Here is a 10,603-nt window from a genome sequence, read left to right on the forward strand (position 1 = left end):
ATTCGTTACCTAGACTTGCTAGAGGGCGAGCACGTCACCTCTTTAGTTGGAGCCATGATGGCCTTTCTTCCTCGTCGCCAAGCGGGGCGCCCGAGTCCGGGAATTTTCGAGTCACAAGAGGGGCGCGTACCGAGTACGCACTGCCACTGGCACTGGCGATGGAGATGGCACCGATGGTATGATACCAAAGGATAGGCACTGTTACCGGCACAAGCATACGTTCAGGCACAGGCACAGGCACAGACTACGTACGTAGAGTGGAAACAGCTGAAGCGTGTGGTCTGGCAAGCCAAGACCGACTTGGGGGCCTGACCCCTGGAAGTCGTGCGATTTGACAATTTGGGGGAGGCGTTTGTCGGCATCCACTGACGAGCCCATAACAACTGACATGTCACTTTATTGTGAGAACTGTTCACTGTCTGCTGTATCTACTGTAAAAGGCCTTGAGTCTTAGTTCGGGGTCTTGGGCCTTTTGTCTTAGGTTCGAGGTCTCAAATGCCCCAAGTCCCGAAAGCAGGAAGGGTAAATGTTTCAATAGCAATCGTTGCTCCCCATTCTCTACACCAAGCTAATAGCGGCACTCCCCCCCTCCTGGTTGAGGTTTGTTCGATGGGCACTCTCTTCCTCTATGTGTCGTGATCGCTTCGGTCCTTTCGCTGATACCATGCATGCACACCTCAATTTACTCATTGATTCAATTCGTCCATTCAGACAAAATAGACACACGTGTAGACACAGAAAAGACAAGCCAAATTGCTTACATATCTTTCCGCGGGTCAGTTTTGCCACCGTCGCATCATTTCCGCACCTCATGGCGCGCCTAACGGGCCTTGGCACCGCGGCCTTAGAAACGAAGCGGTTTAGCTTGGGGGGGTTATCCGACCTGTTACCTACCAAGGCATGCTACGAGCAACGGACAAGTTAGCGAAGTGAAAAAAATGAGCCGATCGAGAGAAACCCTGCCGTAGCCAGGCGCAAACGGACTCTGGACTAGACAGCGTTATCAGGTAGACAAGATAGGCCACTTGGGTAGCTACCAAGTGTTCGCACACGTGCTAAGGGCTCATCCCCACCCCCCGGCGCCCGCCTCTGTCGCCAGTGTTCCCTGCTCGCCTGGTACCGCGCAGCTTTCAGGGCAACGTCCAAACACAAGAGGCTTGGTTGCGACTTGGAGCCCGAACCGACCTGGATCTGGACCTCGACTCAAGCTTGGTGTAATGACTGGAGACCAGTCTCCCCTGCGGGGCGTATCCCAAGCGGGGTAACGAGTACTTGGCAACCTAGCGGTCGGTAACGCTAATCAGCACATGGGGATAGCTTCAGGGCTTCTCAGAGATGCCCGCGAGTGCGAGTTGGCCCAGAGGTCAGCCTGTTGGTCATGTTGGTCATGGCTTGGCTGCGCCCACCGTCAAAGCACTCACTCACACACACACACTCACACACACACACACACACCCACACACACACACACAAATACGTACATACAGACATATGCACCGCCTCGATACGAGCCAACGGGGTTGTGCCCGTGTGGCAAACGAGGCAAGCCAAGATGCGTGGGCTAGATAAGTAAGGCCAACTACTGATGTGAAATCGTGGAACAGAGCAGGACCCCTGACAAGCTATCCGTCTCCTTAGGTCGATTCAGCACCTATCTCTCTCCTACTGAGATCTCACCCGCGACCCAAGGCAGGAAGCATGGGCCTCTTTGTCTTGGGACTTCGCCGAACCCCGAGAGTCTCACCCCCAGGGTACAAACAAAGTCACTGACACCGGCAGAGGGCTGCACTAAAAGGCAGACAGCCTGCCGGGAAAAATGTGGCTTCTCGACTTTCCAGTTGCGGCAGCATCTCAACAATACCGTTTTGTCTCTCGGCCCCATACTGTAGCCCAGTGCTCGGTTCAGGTCTAGATGCTATGACGTGCTTCGAGAGGCTTGACAACAAGGGCGACTGACGGCCTTCACAGCATAATGGCTCCGAATCAGCAGAGGCCTTGTCAGTCAAACTCGAATGATTTTTGCCGTGTTCTGCTATCTGGTTCAGTACATGTATTTCCGGAGAGATGACGCATTGCAGATGGATAGAGAGAAGAGATGGTGATAGAGACATACAGTAGACAGAGTTTCGACTCGTGCCCACACCGCTCCGCTCTTGGTCTAGTAGCCTGCACGATCTCCGAGATCAGCGTCCAGGACAGACGGTGACAGGCAGATGGGTCCCGTACATCTGAACTACCTGCTTGCATTGCTTCGCACTTTAGGGGACTCTTGCCAGCGGTATTGCCTTATCGCCACTGGGCACTACTGATCACCCACCCACCATCTTGCGAGACGGCGAAACCGAGCTGGGTTTGGATCCAGCGTCCATTCCCTACCCCTTGATCCGGGTCGAACATGCAGCATCGCGCCGGGGCACGCCGGGGGGGGGGTCTCCACTCGCTAAGGTGATCCTGCACAGGGTCGCAAGGGGAGAGGGGCATGGTCGGTGATGACGGCGGGAGGGCAGATCAACCGGGTGGATCATGCATCCTACATGGCTCCCTCCAACGCCCACGCTGTGCCTGTTGGGATAGACTCGAGTGTCGAGGGGTGTGTTCGTTGAGAGGGGTGGCTCGCGAAAGGGCTTCTCTAAAGGGAAGAGGAGGGGCGTGTACCATGTAGTTGCTGGAATGTTCAATGTCGTCTTCCAAGCGCGATCCATGGCAGGGTGCGAGCGAGCCGTTATGCTGGGATCCCAGTCGACAAGGCAAGCAAGCATCATGGCTTCAGAAGAGTGGACTTCTCGAAGAGCAGGCGTTCAGCTGCCAGGCGCAAGGGATCGACATGCCCATGCCTATGCCCCCATGGCCTTGTCCCTTGTCCCATGCTCCTCGGTGGGACTCTCTCTCTCTCTCTCTCTCTTAGTCTCAACAGCAACCACAGAATTACATGGTACCCTCCCCAGCGAGCTTCCGTCCCCCTCCAAGACCCATCCCCCCTCCACTCCTGTGACTGAGACTTCGTCGGTGCATCCAGCTGGTATTACCCTGAACAGGGGCGTCCAATCACCAGGGGCGGCAGCAGCCTGGTGGAAGAACAAGCAAAAACACTATGATGAGCTAGTTTTACATGGGTTAGCCGTCACCCCATTCCTCGCCTCCGCACTGACGCCCGCCGGCACATGCTCAAGCTAGAGCTAGCTTGGGTAGCAAACCAGGTCTCGCCGTCAGGCTAAACGGCGTACCGGCGGCGAGGTTGTATATCTCCGCTTAGCATCCCACGTCTTGATCCCGTCCTGACGAATCCAGAGCTCCAGGAGTTCTCTCCGAAGCAACGACCACATACATACACATCCCATCATACATCATACTGGCACACACAAAACCCACGATACCCCTTGCCCTCTTTCTCTATAGTCACCTCCGAGCCAGATCCCACCGCATGCACCGCACACAATCATGTCGGCGGTACCGAAGACTGAAGTCAAAGATGAGACGCCCGAAGTCACGGCTCGGCGGCTCAAGAAGCGTGAGCTAGACCGCAAGGCCCAGCGCATGGCCCGCGAGCGCACAAAGAGCCGCATCGCCCACCTCGAGGAGCTCGTCGGCCATCTATCCCACAATGACACCAACGCCGAGGTCTCCCACCTCATGGAGCGCCTGCTGCAGACAACCCAGGAGCGGGACAAGCTCGTAGGCGTCCTGGCCTCGTTGGGCACCACGATCCGCCACCATACCGACGCCCTGACGGCAGCCCAAGCAGAAGGATCGTCCAGTGCTGTCGTCGCCGCCATGCAAGCCCTCAGTGACCGCAGCGAGCGAAACGTAGACGTCAAGCCCTTTGACCAGCAGGCACAAGCGCAAGCGCCACCCCAAGTTCACAACCACGGCCCGCTGACGACGAGCCACGGACATCGTGAACCGTATGCCCCTACTGATCCTCACATGCAGCAGCATCCGTCGGCTCCGCCGCCGCCGGCATACGGCTGGGGGTTCGAGAACCCCGACCTGCACCAGCAGCACCAGCACGCACAAAACACGGCAGCCATGCCAACATATTCTTCACAGGACTTTGACAAGCTGCCGCCGGGAAATCCGATCGCTATGCCGAGGAGCGACTCGGAGTTCTCTTCAGAGACCAACATTTCGGGAGAACACTATATGGTGCCACCATCAACATGCCACCCACAATGCGAATGCCTCACCATCATAGAACCGCCGCCAGGCCACCCCGGAAGCGGCCGCAACACATGGCGCGATGCTAACATCGCTCTGGGGAAGTCTGTGAAGCTGTTGGAGGCGGATGCTGTTGAGGCCGAGGACCGCGCGAGCCAGGACACGCCGGTGCGGGCCATCGTCGAAGGTTGGGACAGCGTCGAGCGGGCCGGCTTGATGACGGATTCATGGCGTAAACTGCGGGTTCTCGATGATATCTGCTTCTCAAAGTGCGGCGCCGTCGAGCGCTTGGCCGTGTTGAGGATGATGCACCTCCTCATCTGTTGCCACGGCGATCCCTCTCCAGAGCGCCTCGCTACGTTACCACGATGGTACCGTAAGAGGTATGTTTTTTCCCCTCATGGCATGAGGGCAATTCTCTCCATGTGAAAGAGTTATCCTTGAATAGCGTTGCTAACCCGTTAGTAGACCCTCGCAACATGCCATCCCTCATCCGTATGCGATCGATTTCCTCGTCTGGTGTGTACCCGAACCTCCCGCTCCCCATTGCCATTCTTTGCTTTTATCGTGTACATACATCCCGAACCCCACCTTCGAAGCAATCACCCTCCATATCCTGGTACGATTTCGACGACGACTGACAGGAAACCCACCAGGCCCGGCATCCGCGAGCGTTTCGTCTTCTCGCAACACCGCTACTGCACGAACCAGTTCTGGGAGCTCTTCCGCTCGAACCTCACCCTGGTCTGGCAGTTTGGCTTTGACGACTGCTTCATGCAGAACACGGCGACGGGGCGCTTCGAGCTGGCGCCGCTCTTCGAGGAGCGCATCCGCGACATCAAGGCCTGGACCATGAACGCCGACTTTCTCAACCAGTACCCCGAGCTCGCCGACGACATACCCGTCTTCACCGGCATCCCCGCCAAGCCGAGCACGCCGCGGAACGCCCTCGCGCAGCAGCAGGCGCGGTGGAGCACGACGCCGAGGCCCATCAAGCGCGACGTCGACGAGCCGGCCGAGCTCGCGCCCCAACAGCAGCAGCAGCAGCAGCAGCAACAGCAGCGCCAGCAAGCCGAAGACGACCTGGCCAAGAGCTCGGCGCTCGTCGTCACGACGCAGGCGCCCGCGTTCGCCGACGACGAGTACATGGCCCAGAGCCCCGACGTGCACGTCACCATGGCCGGGCAGCCGACGTACGCCTACGACCAGTCCGGCGTCATTGTGCCGACGACGCTGGCGCCGGCGGACCTCGGCCCGGGGGGGCAGCATGTGTATCCTGGCGGGTCGTGGTTTTACACATACTGCCAGCCCGGCTATACGTGAACGCAGTCTCGAGGCAGGAGAAAAAGACAACGGGATATCTACATTTTTGATGCCTGCTACCTACGATATGATGCAAATTGGTATTTCCACATTCTTGGACGCCGTAACCCTGGTAAGATACAAACAAACGCTCGCTACACCACATACATCATGTATACATGAACAAAAGAAAGAAAAGATAAGAAAAACTGACAGAGACAGACACTACGCCCCCACACCAGCACACGGCGCCGAAGCCGGCACGGCGAAATCATAGGCCGGCGCGACGGGATCGTAACGCTGCAGGAACGAGGAGGGTCGGTCGTCCTCGAGCAGCTCGTCCAACTTGTGGCGGCCGTAGCAGGGGGGCACCTCCATGCTGCTGTTCAGGCCGCCGGCGGCGCAGACGTGGACGTCGGGGCGCCGCGAGATGAAGTAGTCCGAGCCCCCGACGGGGGCGTTGGGAGAGATGTAGAGCTTGATGGGAATCGTGGCTCGGAACTGCACCAGTCAGTTTTTGGAATGGGGACCACTTGGCACACGACATGTAATGAGGGGGGAGGCAATATTGGCGGGGAGAGTGACGAGGGAAATATATCGGCCGATGTGCTAGGTCGGCATTACAGGAGGAATATGAGGAGGCAGCCACCAACCCAACAGGCAACATGCAACAGACAGGAACGAGGGGACGAGACGCCTCCAGAAAGAAAAACTCACATTCGAAATCATATCAGGTCCCTCCGCAAACGTCACGGCGAATTCCACCTGGTGACTGACCTTGATGCCGCGCACATCAACATCAGGCGAACACTTGATCAGCGTCGTCGGCATCGGCAGCCGCCTCTGGACATGCCACTCGCCCGCGGCGCCGTCAAACCGGCTGATGCGGCCGTTGGCATCCATCGCCAGGTCCCACGCCGCCGCGAGCCGATACCCCTCCACGGTGCTGGTCGTGGTCCCGGCGCCGGGGCAGGCCGAGGGCACCTGCGTCTCGAGCGAGTGGACCTCGCGCAGCAGGCAGCGGACGGGGCGCAGGGCTATGTCCTTGGCGAGGGCGGTGAAGCGCAGGTCGACGGGCAGGACGGTGCCGAGGGCGATGGCCTGGTGGGCGAGGGACAGGGAGTAGGCGAGGCGGCCGGTGCTCGTGCCCTCGACGGTGGCGGCGTCCATGAGGGCAAAGGCCGAGCTCGGCAGGGTGCGGATGATGCGGATGGGCTTCATGGCCTGAGGCGATGTCTCGCCAGGCGAGTCGCGAACGGTGCTCGCCTTGAGGTCGTAGGTGATGCTGCAGCGGGGACAGCCGCGGGCCGTCTCGGGGACGTGGCCGGGGATGAGGTGCTCAAAGGGCCACTCGTAAGTGCCCTTGGGCAGAGGGCCGCCGAGAGATGCCGAGGGGACGTCGTCGATGAGGAACGGCGCCCAAATGTGCTGGTAGACAACGCCCGTCGTGGACGAGGCGGAATGCAGGTCTGATTCGTGGTCGCTGAGGGCCATGTTAGCTGCCTGTGTTCAGTGCACTAGCTACCTACCTACGCAAAGCAATGCAAACAAGAAAGAAAGGGGATTCGATGCCACATACGATGTCCTGTGATAGCCGACCAACTGCAGCTGCACACCCCTGGCGCGCTGCGCGGACGGCAGGCAAAGGGTTACCTTGCCACGGATGTACTGGCCCGGCGCCTCGCGTGCGGAGCCGCTCAAAATAACAAAGTCGCTCTGGGGGCTGTAATCGACATTAGCAAAACGATATCTCGGACGGGTGGGCAGCACATCACTAGGCAGAAGATTCAAGGGCGGAAAAGCATACGAAATCTTGATATAGGCGTCGCATTGACCGCCGGTCAGCCTTGTCAGCCACGAAGGCATTATGTGTTTCGGAGTTTGGGGGAGAATGTCGGGCTCGGGTTTGTTGGTACAGCAGGGTCTAGTCGTGTCTCTGTGAGATCAAAGTGGGTGTGGCCAGAGGGAGACGAGAGACAGAGAGACTCGTCTCAGTCGAGGCTGCTTCAAGAGAAATGCTGGAACGGATGTGGGCGTGTTCTTATGCCACAGGGGAGAGCTTCTTTGGTGGGCTGAGGGTGAGATTCTGGGGGTTCTCGGCTTGTTATTGGAATGCGTGATCGGCGTCCAACAGCAACACAGGCCAGATGGACAGCAAGGTCGCAGAGAGAGGATAGCACGAAAGTTGGTACAGAGAGAAGAGTGGTTGAGTTCCAACGGTTGAGACAAGACAAAAGGAAACGGACTCTTGAGACTTCCTGGTTCAGCAGGAGGCTCGTTCAATAGACAGGCGTTGGTGCCTGGAACGAATATATAATCACCAATGCTACACTGACTAACTAAGTTTCTGACGTGTGAGGAACAAGGCCGGGCGAGACATGGTTCACAAGCGGATCGGCATTAAAAAAAGAAAAAGAAGAAAAGACCCCCAAGAATCCACCCCAGCCAGACAAGTCTCACGAGACACACGTTGCGAAGGACAAGATATGCCAACGCGCTCCGCAGGCTTTTCCAAACTCGTGGCTTCCGACAAGGCCGCGGGGGAGACCAGCCTGGTCAGCGTCATACCATGGTACGTGTGCAGATGAATCCCGAGGTCGGGTCTCAGTGGCGGAGCGTGCTCCCAGTGGCTGGTTCCGTCGGGCACTTACTGATGTATCTTGTAGTCCAATGATTTCGGCACCCTGAATTCCACTTGTCTGTGGACGGTCTCGGAGGGTTTCCCAGGCCGAACACTCCGCTTGGCGGGAATCGCCCCGGCGGGTGACAAGGACGACGTGGGCAGGGCTGTTGGGCTGCTGGGCGGCTGGGCGCATGTCTGATCCAATCCTGATTCGGAAGTTCCGACGATGCCGCTGGGTTGGGAGGGGAACCTCCGCTGACGCCATGACAGCAGCAATCAGGGCCGTTTGACAACGACGGCTAAGCCGAAACTTTGGCTATGACGATTTCTGCTGTAGAGGAAGAGCTTGACGGGTAATTTGAGATGCCTCGGAATGAATTGTGGCGGACAAGCCGAATGACCATGTCCGGCATCTTGTACATTCGCGGGCCGGATGCTGCCGGTAGAGCGGGGTAAGGACGGCTCCGGGTAGTGGGGCCCAGCCGGCAGTCCCAGTCTCTGATCCAGTCTTGTACCCCGCGATGAAGCCCAGAACTGACCAGCAGACTGAGACAGGTTTAGGCCTATGTGGATGAATTGATGAAGAGAGCATTGACAAATGACTGAGCTTGCCCTGTCTTGCATTTTTCTTGTCTTCTTTTCTGCTCATCAGTCCAAGTCCACTCTTGGCACCAAAGAGAAGTATTTCCAACAACGAGTGAGCCACGTGACGAAAGAGGGGTAACAGGTGCCTGTGCCTGCCTCACGTCCATCTTGAGAAGCGCGGCAGGAACTCAACTGAGGCGCTTCGGTTCAGCCACAACGTGATATCGCCTCATAACGCTCCTGCCCTTGTCATGCCTGGACCTTCAAATACCTTCCGGCGATTTTCTTCAAGTCAGACAACATGGCCTGATTCCACCATCCACCATCCACCATCAACCATCCATCATCAATCTTGCCCTCCCTTTCAAGCTGGTCGGTCCCCCCAAACAATCTCGAGGTGTGTCATCCCCGAACCATCCGAACCCAGAACCTAAACTCACCGACCCTCGCAGCATGGGCATGGACAAGGCAGACGAATACCCTTTCGACCTCGGCACATACACCCGCCCCGTGACCACCCCCTCTGCCGAATGCCAGGCATGGTTCGACCGCGGCCTCGTTTGGTCGTATGCTTTCAACCATGAAGAAGCCGCCGAATGCTTCCGCCGCGCCATTGCGCATGACGGCACCTGTGCCATGGCCTATTGGGGCCTCGCCTACTGCATCGGCCCAAACTACAACAAACCCTGGGCCTTTTTCGACGCCGACGAGCTCGCGCGTGTCGTGCGTCAGGGCCACGACGCTGCGCTCCAGGCACAGGCTCATCTCGGTGCTGTGACGCCTGTGGAGCGAGCCCTCGTCGCCGCCGTCCTCAGTCGATACCCCCAGCCCACACCGGACGCCGACTGCGAGCCCTGGAATGTCGCCTTTGCCCATGCCATGCAGGCTGTCCATGCCCAGTTCCCCGACGATCTCGACGTCATCACCGTTTACGTCGACGCCGTCATGAACCTCCACCCCTGGGACATGTGGCAGCTCAAGACAGGCGAGCCTACGCCCGGCGCCCAGACACTCGAGATGAAGACCATTCTCGACGGCGCCCTCGGTCTGTCTGACACCGCAGCCGCCTCGGCCACCTCCGTCGCCGTCGGTGCCCCTCCACGAGGCGGCGCCCAGCACCCGGGTCTGCTGCACCTCTACATTCACCTCCTCGAAATGTCGCCCCACCCAGAACACGGCCTCCCTGCCGCCGACAACCTGCGCACCCTCGTCCCCGACGCCGGCCACCTCCTCCACATGCCCTCCCACCTCGACATCCTGACGGGCGCTTATGCTGCCGCCGCCGAGGCCAACACGCGCGCCGCCGCCGCCGACGAGCGCTACCTCGCCCACGCCGGACCCCTCAACTTCTACACCCTCTACCGCAGCCACGACTACCACTTTCTCGTCTACGCCGCCCTCTTCTCCGCCCAGTCGGCCCTCGCCCTCGACGCCTGCCGCCGCCTCGAGGCCTCCCTGCCCGCGGCCCTGCTGCGCATCCCCTCGCCGCCCATGGCCGACCGCCTCGAGGCCTTTCTCGCCCTGCGTCCCCACGTGCTCGTCCGCTTCGGCCGCTGGCACGACATTCTCGCCCTGCCGACCATGCCCGATCCGCCCAGCGCGCCCGGGCACGCCAATCCAGACGAGAACAAGAACGAAACAGAGCACGAAGAAGACGCCTCGCTCCTCTGCGTCACAAACGCAACCCGCCTCTACGCCAAAGCCCTCGCCCACGCCGCCCTCGGCCACCCGTCCCGCGCCCGCGCCACGCAGCGCCTCTTCCTCGCCGCCCGCGCCCGCGTCCCCGCCTCGCGCACCCTCTTCAAAAAAAACGGCCCCCGACCTCCTCGCTAGTATGTATGTTTATATATATAACGCCGAAGATCTGCTTCCGCGAGCGCCCGGGCGCCTGCGAGAACGACGCCCTCGGGGGCTCGCGGCCGCGGTCGCCTTCGTTGA

At 59.2% G+C, this 10,603-nt stretch overlaps 3 protein-coding genes across 3 annotated transcripts; 2 read left to right on the top strand and 1 right to left on the bottom strand.

The window, feature by feature from the left end:
* Positions 1-3,438: 3,438 nt before the first annotated feature.
* Positions 3,439-5,478, top strand: VDAG_09257 (uncharacterized protein; the record flags this gene model as incomplete). Its single annotated transcript, XM_009655559.1, has 2 exons — positions 3,439-4,538; positions 4,812-5,478. 2 exons carry the CDS (start codon positions 3,439-3,441, stop codon positions 5,476-5,478), a joined length of 1,767 nt encoding a protein of 588 aa, XP_009653854.1.
* Positions 5,479-5,682: 204 nt separating this feature from the next.
* On the bottom strand, positions 5,683-8,273 carry VDAG_09258 (CreD; the record flags this gene model as incomplete). The annotated part of the gene is made up of 5 exons (XM_009655560.1): positions 5,683-5,958; positions 6,175-6,940; positions 7,037-7,180; positions 7,265-7,356; positions 8,109-8,273. The coding sequence occupies 5 exons, from the start codon at positions 8,271-8,273 to the stop codon at positions 5,683-5,685; spliced, it is 1,443 nt and encodes a 480-aa protein (XP_009653855.1).
* Positions 8,274-9,118: 845 nt separating this feature from the next.
* On the top strand, positions 9,119-10,498 carry VDAG_09259 (TPR domain-containing protein; the record flags this gene model as incomplete). Its single annotated transcript, XM_009655561.1, has 1 exon — positions 9,119-10,498. One exon carries the CDS (start codon positions 9,119-9,121, stop codon positions 10,496-10,498), a length of 1,380 nt encoding a protein of 459 aa, XP_009653856.1.
* Between the last annotated feature and the right edge of the window lie 105 nt (positions 10,499-10,603).

The sequence above is a fragment of the Verticillium dahliae genome, genomic scaffold (assembly GCF_000150675.1).
Source record: "Verticillium dahliae VdLs.17 supercont1.25 genomic scaffold, whole genome shotgun sequence".
Taxonomy (NCBI): Eukaryota; Fungi; Ascomycota; class Sordariomycetes; order Glomerellales; family Plectosphaerellaceae; genus Verticillium; species Verticillium dahliae.